The following is a 15,813-nucleotide window of genomic DNA, read 5'->3' on the forward strand; positions in this document are numbered from 1 at the left end:
GGATAATTATATATGTATATATATAAACATATGTAAGTGAATGGATTTCTAGTATTCCTTTTAACTTGACATCCCTCAGTACTACAAATTGTAACATACGTTACTAAGAGACACAATGAACTTCCCACAATAATTACTTTCTATCAGCCGTTTTATGGTACCACTTGGTGTAAGCTGACACAGGGAACTTGGTTATATAATGGTCAAAGCAGACCTAAGACCAGGAAAGAGTATAAATCATCATGAGAGGGTTAATCTTTCAAAAAAAGAGGAGTTTACTAACTAATCTCTCGTTGACTCATCAATTTGGAAATTGATTTTAGATTTCTATTCAATCTTATTTCTTAAAGTTTACAAAGCACGTTAAACAACAAATTAAGGTATACCAACAACTTCTTATCTAGAATTCTGTTAATGCTTCTAGCAGGAGTCACTGTCTGGAAACCTTTACATAACTGTTCTTTTCTCTTATGCTCAATATGTAATACACCTTCATCACCATGCGCTTCATCGGGAAACCCCCTTATGTGGACTGTCTCCCAAGGAATCAAATTAAGCCTAATTATACTTAATGGCAATGGCTGCTGCTTAATTTGGATGGTAATTCTGCTTAATTGAGATGCCTTCAGGTGACTAAGTAGTGCTCTTGTAAGAAGATCAGTGTGTTAGTCTATCAACTGGAAGCCTTGGTTCTTCTCTGAACATTTCACCAAAATAAATAAAGGAAGGCAAAGAATTTTCTGAAGCAGTATAACACAAAATTCCTGAAATTTAAGTTGTTAAGTGTTACGTGTTCAGAGTCAATAAAATATATATGAAGTCTTTAGAAAAATCTATGTAAATGTACAAAAACATGAGAGAGAAAAGTGAACTTGTATAATGAGAAAAATGTATAAACCCAAACTGCATAAATTTCATTTGTCACTTTGCAGTTTGGCCAAGTTTAAAAATCAACTTCAAAACATCAAAGGACATATTTAATGAGTTTTAACTAATTTTAGTCCACTGGTGTCTGGTAAAACAGGATTATAATGGGATCTGAAACATTTGAAAAGCAAAAGATCAATCTGGTGATAAGCAAAATCTCTTCCTTTGACCTTTTTACTTGTCTGCATGTGACAGACATGACTGGTTACCCATAACCACTGGCCCTTTCTCTGGCTTCCAGATGGTTCTTTCCTCAGGCTGTCCATGATCCGGATTGTGGGCATTTTACTCAATTGGACCAGAAGGGAAGCCTCTGGGAATTTCTAGACAATTCCTACCATTTCTAAGAAAGACATGACACATTTCTTCACTGAACACTGAATGTGATGGTGTGACAGCATCTTATGACCTGAGGGAGATGTTATCACTGCTCTGGAGACCCAAGCAGAAAAGAAAGGCAAACACTTGAGCCCTCAGCAAAGTTACTGAGTTCCTGAATTAAACCTGGAATCTCCCTGGCTCTGCATGAAATAGTTTTTCCCTAAAACTTCTGGCTTTTAGTCAGCTCTTCTATTATCTACAGCCAAGAATATCCTATTGAGGCACTGAATAACCTATTATTTCACTTCCTTGTGGTTCTCGTCAAAGTGATAATGGAATAGATAGCTACAAAAGAAATAACTCTTCTTTAGGGAGGAAGAAAGCTAACGAAGAGGCTATCACAGTGCAGTGCAAAGAGCACATGTGTTTTTATCCTTCAATAAGAGTAAGTAGCTGTGCAATCTTACCTTCCCTGGGTCTCAGCTTCCTCTCTGTCAGGTAAAGGGTTGAGACAATGGGAACTCTAAGCTTCCTTTATTTGCACAGAGATATCAATTATTCCAGTATATACAGTGTGGATGAAGAATGTCGCCTGCTGCATCAGTAAACAAAGGATGTTGTGGCCATCAAGCCACCAGCCTCTGCACCCTGAGGGGATTCAGGTTGGAGAAAAACAGGATACTGGCCCTAGACAGTTGAGGTGTGTATCAAAAGAATGATTTCATTGAGCCCAGACTCTTGCATCTTCCCACACATAGAAAAGCGCTAAATTCCTCAACTTGAGAGGTCTGGTTTTCTCTTATTAACAGGGATCTTTGGATGTCCGACTGCCTGTTTTTTCCCAAAACCTCCATTATATCCTGGCCCCTCCCGTACCTCTTCAGAGCAGTCCCTGAGATCTATATGAGAGGCTGTCTCCTGGGCTTACGTCCTCAGCACATCTGCCGAATAAAACTAATCCTCAACTTTTAGGCTGTGCTTTTTTTCAGTTGACAATTGGAAAGAAATAGAAACACAGATATACAGGCATATGTTCCATACAGGAAAATATTTATGATTATCCCATATGTAATCTGGATTTAAATGATTTTTTAAAATATTGGAAGGGCGTTCCACAAGTCCCCTGACGATTCAGTCTGGAGCCACTCCTTTCCCTGTTGGAACACCGGGGTATCCCACTCCATCCACACAAGAGTGTAGCATCTTAAAACTCTACGTGGCACTTCTAGTTGCAAGATCACTACCACTCATGACAGTGCAGCCAAGTCCACCCTCCAGCTGGCCCTGAGAGAAAGATGAGGCCACCACCAGGATTCTCTTTGGCTCCTTCTGTCTCCTCTGCATGATGTCACACACATCCCAGGTTTCAGCAGCTAAGGAAACACCTGGGAATTCCGAATTGACCTCTACCAGGGAGACCCACTTGGAGATACAGCAGGCACCTCACTCTCACTATGCCTAGAGCCAAACTCATCATCTCTTCCCATAAAAGACTGGTTTCTGAGGCCCTTTCCCTGGTTCAAGGTAGGGAGAACTTAGAATCTATTGCTCCAATTGGGAATAATTAGGAGAATAAAGAAGGGCATTATCATCAGTAATTATGCAAGGACAGCGCATGTCCACCAGGACTCCCCAGGAAGCTAGACCCTGTGCCCATTCTGGTCAGGGCTTCACCACACACCCCAAAGCCATTCTTGATTCCTCCTCCTCCTCCCCCCTCACAGCACCTGCACTTGAAGCCATGTGGACACAATGTTAAGCAAGAGAATCAAAACCACCTGCCCATGGCTCCTCACCCCTTACTCCACACCTTCCACCCATCAGTCATCAAGTTTTGCTGAGTAGATATTAAAAGTTCTCATCACAAGAAAAAATACGTGTAACTATGTGAGGTGATGGATGTTAACTCAACTTATTGTGGTGATCATTTAAAAACACACACCAAATCATTATGTTGTACATCTTAAACTATACAATGTTATATGTCAACTATTACATCACAATAAAACTGGAAAAAAAAGAGCGTAAACATAACCTCCAGAACCAGTAGGAGGCAAGCACACTGAGAATACTAAGAATTAATTGAATCTAAAACTGGCTTTGCAACAAAGGTAGACAGATACACACACAATGCAGCAGCAGATTTTCAATTAAAACAACAAAATTTAAGGGTGCATGACATTCACCAGGTTGTTCGTTGTAAACAGTTGCCCAGGCAGAGTGTTGATTTCATCAGGTACGCAGAGGGGGAAGACGAGAGCCTTACCTTGTCTGGATCTGTTGTGGTGATGACCCACACACAGTGTGCATTGTCTTCGTACTGAACTGGGTAATTAGGGGAGGTAATGACACCACTGGGCCCACGCAGATTTGATCCACACGTTCTAGCTAGAAGTACATAGAGATGATATTATTTTCCACAGGATTTCATCTGTGTGCTGAAGACACAAGACATACATGGAACTTCAAGTTATGTATCTAGCATTTATTGTAATGAAAAGCTATTTGTGAACTCAAGTTGGCAAGTAGATTTTACTCAGCCTTCAGGACCCTTGCTTGGTATCTGCAACGTTTACCTGCAACTCTTTATTATATTATGTTTCCCAAGGCACTGCCATTCACAGAATGACTTAATTACAATAGCACCATGGACAATGTCAAATCAAATTAGTCCATTTCAAGTGCCATTCTGACTCAGAGACGGTCTGTAGAGACCTTTGGTTGCACGCAGTGCAATAAGAATTCAGGACACCGGAGTTAGCATCTCAACTATGCCCTACAGGATATGACCTTGAACCAGTAATCCCGACCCCCCGCAGCTTCATCCTTTTCATTTTAAAACATGGTGGAACAGATGATATTTAAATTTCCTCTCAAGTTTTACACTGTATCATTGTATTCTGTAACAAACTGTACCAATTTCCTTATAGCACAATGCAAATAAGAACTTAAAATACAGTTGAATTTGTGAAGAAAGAAAATAGAAACGGTGGCTCTAAAAGGAAAAAGAAAATACCTTAAAAATGAAAGACCAAGTAAATCACGGAAGTAACATAACCCAATTAAGAATGACTAAGTTTTGAATATAAAAATATTTCAACTGACCTCCACTTTAAGAAAGAAGCCTTTAAAAAATCAATACACAATTTTGTAAATCACATGTCAGCCTGAACTCCACTCTTAACATTAATAATTTAAACTGGGTTTGAGAAAAGAGCAGAAGAAACTAATTTCACAAATAAGAACTAATACAAGAGAAGCTCAGGTTCATTTTCCTAAGATATCATATCACACGAACTGATTAAACTGCTGTCCACTGAAGAGTAGATTTTATTCATAACCCACCCTTCCTTCCTTCCTTTTGTTGGCTGAGCAGGTCAGGTATTGTCCTAAGAGACTGAGCTACAGGAGAACAGGATTCTGACCCCAAGGGCCAGGTTGTAGGGGAGGAGTCACAGAAACCATTTAATGGGGAAATCCCTAACTGCCCTCCAGGAATCTCTCTCTCTCTTCCATTTACATTGATACAGCAATAATATCGATTATGCCTATTCCTAGTATTGTAATTGTCAATGTACAGATCTCTCTTTCCAACAAGGTTGTGGTTCCCTTGACCTTGGGAAAGCATCCTTCCCTCACTTATCTGTATATCCTCAACACCATATCTAATGTTGATAGTTGCTGACGTAAAAAATGTGGGAAGCTGACTTTACACAACATTTCAGGTACTTGATACTTACTATGAAAATAATTAGCTAAGAATTAATCTACTATACATTGATTAATAAAAACATATGAAAGTTAGCTTTTAAAATATTGGCATTTGCTTTCCAGATGAACAACACTTTTTAATAAATATGGATAAAGTGTCACCTGGTTTTCAAAACCCAGTAGGCGTGTTTTGGCTCCAAAGGTCATTGAACAGAGCAGAGCCCACAAGCACATACACCTGTGCTGTATGATTTCCCTCTCCAGTGAGTCTGCTTTTAGGAACACATTCTCGAGAGGATCATGAACTTCAGATCCGAAATTTTCTTAAAGCCCTCTAATATTACAGGTATTAATTACAGAAACTTAGAAGAAACGTTATCAATAAAATTTGAGTTATCATACCTTTGTGTTACCCTACTTTGTGAAATTTCACACTGAAGAGCTGACAGAAACATAAATAGAGTGTTACTCAATAAATATCTGTTGACTAGTTTTAAAGTAATATTATCAAAGTGCCATCCTAAGCATTTCAAACTTTGAAAAAAGACATGTGAAGAATGTGTGCAGTGGGGAACTAATGTGTTACATTACCACAGACAATTTGTATTCATCCAATCATCAGCCCCAGCTGTCACTCTGCTGGAAAGTTCACCAAATCTGACAGCCTGTCAATAGCCCTGGGTCTTAGTTGTTTGCTTTGAAGCTTGACCTCAACTTGACTTATTAAAATTGGTTCCCAGCTCTTCATGAAATTCACCTTACCCACTGTTTGGGGAGATAGGATTTTTAGTGATTATATTTTTAGTGAGATAACTATTAGTAAAATTTACATAGGGAACCAGCACATTTTCTACATTTTCCTGCATACACGGTACTGTGTTTCACACAGAACAAGTTATGAATCCAGTCCCTTCAGAAGTATTTCTCACCAAAACTTGTCAAATTAATACATAAAATATTTTTTCGTTTTCTTAGAACTATGTCCCTATTTTTGCAGTACCTTTTCCTAATAAATTAACTTTTTAACTCTTTTTTCTACCCATACTTTTAATCAAGCCATCAAAATAATCAGCTGAAATGAAGTATGTGGGAATATTCAGGGCAGGGATTTTGTTTGTTTTGTTTTCCTCCCTGTATAACCTCAACAATCAGAACAATTCCTGGCATTCAACAGTTACCCCATAGATATTTGTTGATGTATTTTTTGAGTAGGTTGATAGGCTTAAATAATATGATTTAACTCTAATTATTTACTTCTAATACTCTTTCTTGGGAAACTGTTGAAAATTTTAGCTAGTACCTCAGTCTTTGCCTTTCTAAGTCGTCCCCATTCTAATCATCTGCCTCTTCATCATGTGATCATCCTACCGTCATCACACCAATTACGATTCATTAGGTACTAGTTTCTTATATCAAGGCTTTCCTACTAGTCAGAGACAATTCTCAGATTTTCTACTGGCCACAACTCAAAGTTCAACCATCTACGTGTAGAGTCGCTATCAGATAATAATAATGTTTCTTGAGTTATCATGATCTCTGTGTGCCATTATCCAAATCCACATGGTGGCTGAAGTACAGACTGGACATTATCTTCTATGTCTCCCACAGATGATCTATTGCCTGGGGTTTTTTCTCTACTCTCTGGTTCTGCTGCAGGAAGGGTCATACCAAGCTTCAATTTCTCTGAATTGTATAGTGGAGAGAGCAGAGTGAACTCTACTCCTTCCCCTGTAGCTGCTCAGACACAGAGAAAGCTTAGCGCCCTGCTCTGATTATGATGAGCAATCTCACTGTGTCCTTGCAGACGGGGAACTACTTCCCAAACAGTTGCTTCTGGATTAAACACACATTGGATTAGTCAACAAAGTATTTAATTAAGCAAATAATTAGGTAATTACAATATACTAGTGCCAAGCAAGTTTTTATAGCAAGATTTAAATGCATTCCCATAATGGAAATGTATATACACATTTATACGTATTGCAGTTGAATATCACTTTCTGCTCCTGCAAAGGCTTTCCCCCTTGTCACCTTTTTGGAAATATAACACCTAACGTAAAGTAATTTACACTTAAATCTTAAAAATGCTTAATAAATGTTCTTTGATAATAACCACGACCTAATTAATGTGTAGCTAATATCACTCATGTGACAGTGTTCTAAATTTGTAAACTCAAATTTTGCTTATATCTTACATGTTTTTAAGATAAAAGCAGAATTCACAAAATGATCATTGGAAATATAGATCAAGAAGGAAAGTGGGGGCTTCCCTGGTGGCGCAGTGGTTGAGAGTCTGCCTGCCAATGCAGGGGACACGGGTTCGAGCCCTGTTCTGGGAAGATCCCGCATGCCGCGGAGCGACTGGGCCCGTGTGCCACAGTTACTGAGCCTGCGCGTCTGGAGCCTGTGCTCAGCAACAGGAGAGGCCGCGATAGTGAGAGGCCCGCGCACCGCGATGAAGAGTGGCCCCCGCTTGCTGCAACTAGAGAAAGCCCTCGCACAGAAACTAAGACCCAACACAGCCATAAATAAATAAATAAATAAATAAATAAATAAAAATTAAAAAAAAAAAAAGAAGAAGAAGGAAAGTGGAAAGGGAGTATAAAACTAACCAATTCTGAATGTCAATCTGTGCCATTTATCCATTTAATCACTGAATATTTATTACGTATAAAACATTTGTTTCACATAATTTATCTTATATAATTTGAAGTAGTCATTTATCTATTTATGTATAATCAGTTCCAGGAATCTTTACTGTTCTATAGTGACTACTTAATTAATCAAAATAGTTGAAGAGAATAATATTCTAATTGACCAAACTTAAATTAATAGGATATCTGGACTCACATCTGAAGCTTTTTTCAAGCACATTAAGAATTATACTGGATAGTGTATATCTTGTATGATTTAGAAGAAAACCACAGATTTTATGTCTATAACCAGACTGTCAACCAAAATGCAGAAAGTATGTCAGAGGTTAAGAGCTTGCTTTTCTTAATCACACCTGAGCTCCAGGCCTGGTTTATGAAGTTACTAGATGTCTTATCTTAAATTATTTCATTTTAAGCCTCTCAGGTTATCCACATAATAATCATAACTTCATCTATGATAGCTGTAAGGATTGAAGGAAAGAATTCGAGTAAAGCCTTCAGCACATTGTCCGACACACCAGAGCATAGCGTAGGGAGTAGGAAATATACAGTAAACGCTTTGTAAGAGTTGGGCACTGTTTCAGGCATAGGGGATACAGCAGAGAGAGAACAAAATTAAGTTCCTTGACTTCCTCAGGCAATTAAACACCTGACCATCTAATTCAGGAGGATATTTGACCTTTACAGAAAAGCTGAGTCAGGGTTCAAAGCATATCTGGAAGAGGGTAGGCATGGAAGGGTTTGGATGAGACAACATCTGATGACCAGTGTAGGATGGAGACCCATGTGGACAGCTGGGGCAGAAGTGTTCCAGGCAGAAGGAAAACAAATGCAAGAGAGCTGTCACAAACTTCCCAGGCAGGTTCTAGGAACATAATTAGCACCAAATTCACATTAGCTTTCAGGTCGTTTTATGTCAGTAGAATTTGAGAGGAGTGGTATAAAAATACATGGCTTTGTTATTTCCAGTAACTTAATAAAAAATAGAGAAAAACATGTTTTTTTCCCAAGTGACATTCGAGTAAAGAGTATAAATCCTTATAAGTCCAGAAGCAAAACCAGAAATTTATCCAAATTCACTGGAATTAAAGTAAAAGTTAAAAGTGTGAGAAATTAAGAGGTACAAACTTGCAGTCATGAAATAAATGAGTCACAGCATAGGGAATATAGGCAGTAATAATTTAATAACTTTTTATGGTGACATATTGTAAGCAGACTTATCATGGTGATCATTTTGTAATGTACAGAAATACTGAATCACTATGGTGTGTAACAGGAACTAACATGGTGTTGTAGGCGATTATACTTCAAAAACAAACAAATGAACAAACAAACTCATAGAAAAAGAGATCAGATGTGTGGCTACAAAGACGGGGGATGGTGTGAGGGAGGAAGGTGGTCAAAAGGCACAAACTTCCAGTTATAAGATAAATAAGTACCAGGGATGTGATGTGCAGCGTGATAAATACACTTAATACTGATGTCTCTTATATATGAACATTCCTAAGAGAGCAAACCCTGAGAGTTCTCAATATTTTTATATCTATCACAAGGAAATATTTTTTCTTTAAAACGTGTGTATGCTTCTTTAAATCTCTGTGCTCACACATACCTGATATAATAATCAGTATTAAAATATAATCTTACAATTGGCTCTGGACCTTTAATCTGGTAGAATGAAGTCATCTTGCAGGTATAAATGGTCTTTTCACTACTATTTAAAAGGTCATTTCTGTATGGACAGAAACTGTGAGTAGGGAAGAATAAACTGTAAAGTTCTTGGTAAGTGAAAAGTTAATAAGTTAAGGGTAATTCTGAGCTAACCTGACCTGGAATCCCAAGATAATAATAACTTTATTCTGTGACCCTTGGTAGCTCTAACTGGCTTCCATGTAACCACAGTTAGAATTGCAAAAAAACACTTCACTTTTCTTATATGCCCTTTCAACTCAGAGAGCAACTAAAAATATTAATTCCACAGATCAAAGTGCATTAGCATTAAAAGAAACTCTCTCTATATATCCCCCCTAAATATTGATGGAATGAAATGCCAGCTGGAACATTTTACTTAAAAAAAAGAAGTATATCCTCTTCTTCTCTTTTTTGTTTGCTTATTTAAAAAATCTACTGCTAGTTAAAGATACTTATACAGTTTCAAACAGCTCATATTTTACCCTGTGAAAAATCATAATGGTTGTTTTCATATCCCTAAATGAAGTAAGCATAATTTCAAACAAAATCACTTGTGTAATTACTGAGCTATGGCAACCATTCATCCCTGTGGTAACAGGAAGAAAAGGTAACATCTCCCATTCTCAGAGCTAATTAGCTAATGTAAGTAAGCATTGGCTTAGGACCCAGTGTCCAGATGTGAAAGATCACTCCTGACTCACTGCAATTTATCAAATGCCTCTATCAGATATTCCTTCTGTGGAGAAGGCATGATAATTACTTAAGAGTTAGAGACCCTTCATGAAGAAGGGAGCCTTGAGAATCAGTCCTTGCTTAACTGACTGAGCTGAAATCTCATAATGCATGCAATGCTCAGACCAGAGGCATTTTATTGCATTTGATAGATAGCTGAATTTAGAATGTGTGGCTGAGATGATCAATATAAGGGCTGCTTTAAAGGCTCAGAGTGCATCAGGAAGACCCAAACCATGGTGCTCGCCTCTTACATACAATGTACTACGGGGTAGCACAGAGGAGAAGATGAACTTGAAAAACTGCACTTGGTGTCTGGAACCTACTGACAGCTAAGTAAATATCCCTACGTTCTGTTTTGGGTAGCATTTGAAACATCATTATGTTTCATGTTATCCATTTCCCCCTACATTTTAGACAGCTAAAGCTATCTTTATAGAAACAGCCATAAAAGCTCCACCTAAAGAAAGGTTTTTTCAGCTCTTCTTTAATTGAGGAATCAGTCATTAAAAGCCAGTAGAGACACTATTTAAAGGAGGGAATGATGACAGACTCAGGGTTCCTAAATGTTGCCAACCTGGAAAATGTATGGGCTTTAATAGAAGAAAGTACGTTCTACACTGAGGGATGCCTGCCAGGAAACCACCCATGACTCATGGAGGTCATTGCTTCCCTTCACACCCACAAGCGTGCTGAGCGCTGAGAAAACTGGAACTGGGCTGAGCTTCACAGCCAGAGTGGCGCTGTCCATGGTAGCCACTAGCACATCTGACTATTGGGCACTTGAAATGCCACTGGTCTGAGCTGAGATGTGCTCTGAGCATAAAATGCACACTGGATTTCCAAGACATAGTATGAATAAAAGAAAGAGAAAAAAGTAAAGCATCTCCCTATAATCTTTTTGACTATACATTAAAATGATATTTGTAATATTTTGGGTTAAATAAATTATCAATATGTTATTAAAATTAACTGCACCTGCTTCTTTTCCTTTTCAAATCTGGCTACCAGATGTTTTAAAATTACATCTGTGGCTTGCATTTTATTTCTAGTGGAGAGCCCTGCTCTAGAGACTGCTCGAAGTGATCCTCTATTGGGTCAGCCTACAGATGCACTAAGACGTTTGACCATCCATCTGTATATGTAATTGATCAGGTCATGGTACATGGTGATTACTTATGTTATATAAGACTCTGTCACCCAGACTAGAGGGAAGGGTGTTCCTGCTGCCTTTGCAGGAGGAAGCTGCCTCTTGTGAGAGGGCCATGTGGCCAGGAGGTGAGTGCAGGGCAGAGAAAGGGAGTTGGGTGTTGAAGTGGAGGACAGGTTCCTGGCTTAACCATGATACTTACAGATGAGCCCTTACACACACACCTCCACCCTTTTTTTCATCCATATAGCTTACACATATAGTCCTGCACTGATACAAAAATGCCAAGGGACGTGAGAGAGGGATGAATGATTCTCTAATTTATTTGCACTCTCCACTCATGAAAAGCTGCAGATGATACAGGGAAGCAAAAAAAAAAAAAAAAGTGTCATTTATTCAGTGATTTATCCCACTTCTCCTTATAAAAATATACCCCCATGGCAAAGATTCCCTTAATATCTATTCTCCTTTTCTTTCATAGAAGTATAATTGTTTGGTATATATTTAAACATACAGAATAAAAAATATATATGTTTCTAAGTCTCACAACAAGGTGAGAATATCTGGCTGGAATCTGGCCAATGAGAATGAGCAGAAATGCATGTGACGGTTTCTGCAGACTCTCGTTAGCATACATCTGCTAGGTCTCTCCCTGTTTCTTCTAACCTCCTCCATCCAGTCACCTGGAGTTTGGACACCACCGTGGACTATGAGGATGGAGGCGTGACCATATTGAGGACAGAGTGAGTCTTGAGGAAATTTTCATATCTGAAACAGACCTGCCATCCTTGTCCTGTACTGCCTAGCTCTTAACTTCTGTATAAGAGAGAAATCCACTTCCATTTGTTTTAAGCTTCTCTTGGGTTTGGTTTTCTGTCACCTAATTGTTATCACCTAATTCTAAACAGTTTATCTCAAATTCTCCTATTTAGGAGATTTCAGGACTTTAATTTTTTTTGTTTAATGCCGTACTACTCCAAATGCTCTAAAATACATATTTCTTTAAAACTGTGTTTTTAAAGATATTTTTTATTGTTCTCTAGACACAGTCTGTTATCGTTCTAGTATGCAGATTTAAAATATACATCCTATAAGAAAACTCTTCCTTAATTATTTCTTGCTGCTATAGCGCATTATTTCAGAAAGTTAAAAGTAATAAATTGAAAAAAAGCTAAAGGATTAGTCCATGAAAATGAAGGTACATGTAATTAAAGCAAAACAGTTAACAGCTGGGAGGAAGAAAGAGGAGATGAATATAGTTGAGTGTGAAAAAGAGAAGTGGGTGTGGAGAGAGGTGAGGAGGCTTCCACGGGAAACCAGACCAAGAACCACACAACAGACAAAGACCCTGTGGGAGAGCTTTCTCTTCTAAAATGATAAAGTAGGACATTAGAATCTATGGGAACAGGAAGTCAAATGACTCCTCCTCTAATTACCTCTAAAAGTGAGCAGTTGGTGGTCCAGGGGGATGGAGGGAACTGTCCCACCATTAGCCTGGATGGAGCAAGCACCTGAGTGTTTGACACCAACCAAATCAGCGTATAAGCTGGGGCCAACGTGCTGGGAAATTGTTTTGAGTGTAGATGAGATTTGGGGCAAAGGGGAAAAAAAAGGAAAACTTCTGGATTCATAAATAAGGTAAGAATCAAATAATATCCTACTCAATAGTCCCTTTATGTTACTCTAAAATATCAATTTAAAGCAGATGCACATTTACTAGTTTTGTCTAGTGTGGGCTTTTAAAATAATGACATATGTTCCTGGTATAGAAGAGCAAGAAAAACATTTGAAAATGAAAGCATATATTTTCCTTAGGGCAACGATAATACCTGTAGCTTAGTCCTCATTTGTAACTGGGGCATGAACATTACCACTCTTTCATGGGAATAAGGATTTTGCTACAGTTCCTTTGAAAGCCTAATGATGTCGCTTTAGTATTAGTGTGCAAATGGTCTAGTGACCAAAAGGGGAGGGGCGCAGCCATACACATTTCCTGACCAGAGATGGGTGCTTCTCCAAGAAGGGAAATTTTTCATGGGAAAGGGCCACCTGCAACCAGACCACACGCCCACTCTGCCCTCAGGATGCATAGATGCTACAAAGCTGTGTTTTCTACATGTAAAAAGCCACCAACTTGTTATAGGTAAAGGTACACTATACTAAATAAAGCCTGCGATCTAGTATTTTAGCTTTGATGAACCTAGCAATGTATTTTGCAACTACTTCATTTCACAGGATATAACTTACACTGTTCATCTTGTATTGTACCTTTTTACAACTGGAACATTTTAAAATAAAAATTTATGAATCCATTCACTTGAAAAAGACTATAAGGAGGGATAAGATATTCTTATATATGAAAGTATATAAGAATATACTTTTTATTCCTTGTTCAACTTAGTACTTTTTTTTCTTCTTCCTTTAAAACTACCAATTTGCATAAATTATTTTATGGCCAAAATGCAAACAAAACAAAATACCTAGTTCTTCTTTTAATTTTATTGATTCTTCCTTAGTAAAATAGCCAAAACAGTTTTCTGCTGGGTTCACTATGGCTTCTATAATTCTGGTAGAATTCTTCACGTACTTCACAGAAGCAACAAATACATACTTTGACCTCATTGAAGATGATGATAATGCAGTATTTTGCTCTTCTATGTCCTAGTTTAATATGATTTAATAATAAAATGATGGCTTCAGATCATGCTAACAAACTCCCTTTATCACTGATACTATCAAAACCCAAGAATTCAACTTTACTACTATTGCAAAGTGAGAATTTTTAGATTTGCAGGGACATGCATAAAGTTTTCCAAAGCATCTGGTTATGTAACATATTTTCATACATATGCAAACTGTGTATATAGATAGATGGATACCAAGTTATATCGAGTATGTGTGTGTGTTTGAATGATTAGATTTACTCATGTATTTCCTGAAATTTAAAAACCACAAATATCCTTGGAAATGTTTGCCTCCTAAAAAATTTCAAAAAATATTTCTTGTTTACCTACATCACTATGAAAGCATAAATCATCACCACGTTTTGCTCTGCCTATACACAGTGCTTTGCACTTAAATCGTTCAGCAAAGCATGCCAAATCTGAGTAAAGAGAGTATCTGGGCAGACGCAATCACATAGGCCTTACCTCGGCAAATGGGCCGGTGGTCACTCCACGCAGCCAGAGTCTCCGTGACTCTCTGACACGTTATGCTCTTGGATCCCTGGAGCACGTAATTGTCCTCACAGGAGAACTGTACATTTGCACCAACCCTGAGCAATTACAAAACCAAAAACAACCCGAATTATTCATGGAAGACTTCTTAAAAAAATCATCACAGTGTTGCTACTGTGTTATGCCGTCAAAACGATATTAAACATTAAGTGATCCATTAGTAATTATTCACAGATACAACCCTCTAATGCAGCACAAGACCTGAGTTCAAATTTCCGTTCTGCCAACTTCCGCTAAATAAATATATGATCCTTAAGGTATCTTCTCTAAAATTAAGACAATAACAAAGGTGGCAGGACCATGTGTTGTGGCTTAAGTAAGAAAACGCATGTGAAAGAAGTGAACCCTGGAAACAAAACAAAGTTGGATGTCATTCCACGTGGATAAATATCTTACCAAAAAAAAGACTGAAAAAGCCTGGGTTAAGAAAATGTCTCAGTACACAGAAAGACAAGTGCTGTATGATTCCACTTATATGAGGTATCAAAAACAGTCAAATGTATAAAATCAAAGACTGGAATGGTGGTTGCCAGGGGCTGGGGGGAAGGGAGGCAGAGGGGAAATGGGAAGTTATTAATTCAAAGGTATAAAGTTTAAGTTAAGTAATATAAATAATTTCTAGAGATCTGCTATACATCATTGTACCTATAGTCAACAGTAATGTACACTTAAAAATTTTAAAGAGATAAATCTCATGTTAAGTGTTATCATCATCATTATAAAACTTGCTTGCAATGAAAATCAAGGAAAAAAATGTCTCAGTAAAGAATTTGTTATCATTGCAAACATTAATTATATTAATTATATTCAGACGGAGGCCAGTGCTATTATATTTCAGAAATACATCTTATAGGAAAAGAATAATTTTATTTAGAAAAAAGCAATCCATCCAGCCTAGAGTTAGATGAAAAACTGCTTTGGCTCCAGAGCTGCCTCTGAAAACATGAAGCCCTAAGGTTGTAAGCAGTAACGAAACGTGATTGCAGAATCACAAACCAACAGGTGCATGAGAAGATGTGAGAGGCATACATCAGGTCTGAGCACACCCAATCACTTCTTCTAAGGCTGTTGTCTGGCATTGAGTTGAGTGCAGCATTATTTTATTATCTGACAAGCCTATTGTTACAAGAGGAAATTCTACCTGTGTCTTCCATTTGACAAACCCTGACGTTGATGCTGACAAAAATGGGAATGAAAGAGAGTCTTTGAGAGAAAATATGCATAGTTGCCCATGTTATGTGTAAAGTTATTAATAGATAAAAGATAAGGAAAAAAATAAACAAATGCTTTCCTTTCCTGCTTATTGAAAAAGTCTAACCTGGAATATCACAGTGAACATTATTCCAGTAACATTACAGCAGCATTTCCCACATTTCTGTATAACACTCTC

The 15,813-nt window shown here is 37.8% G+C and overlaps 1 protein-coding gene across 1 annotated transcript in view; it reads right to left on the bottom strand.

The window, feature by feature from the left end:
- Positions 1-15,813, bottom strand: part of CSMD1 (CUB and Sushi multiple domains 1) — a 1,828,277-nt gene that overhangs the window by 502,336 nt on the left and 1,310,128 nt on the right. Inside the window, exons 9-10 of the mRNA XM_057537433.1 lie at positions 14,337-14,461; positions 3,515-3,636 (exon numbers count right to left, since the gene is read on the bottom strand). Coding sequence (XP_057393416.1) covers positions 3,515-3,636; positions 14,337-14,461 — 247 coding nt within the window. The remainder of the gene's footprint in view (positions 1-3,514; positions 3,637-14,336; positions 14,462-15,813) is intronic.

This window comes from Balaenoptera acutorostrata, chromosome 21 (genome assembly GCF_949987535.1).
Source record: "Balaenoptera acutorostrata chromosome 21, mBalAcu1.1, whole genome shotgun sequence".
NCBI lineage: Eukaryota > Metazoa > Chordata > Mammalia > Artiodactyla > Balaenopteridae > Balaenoptera > Balaenoptera acutorostrata.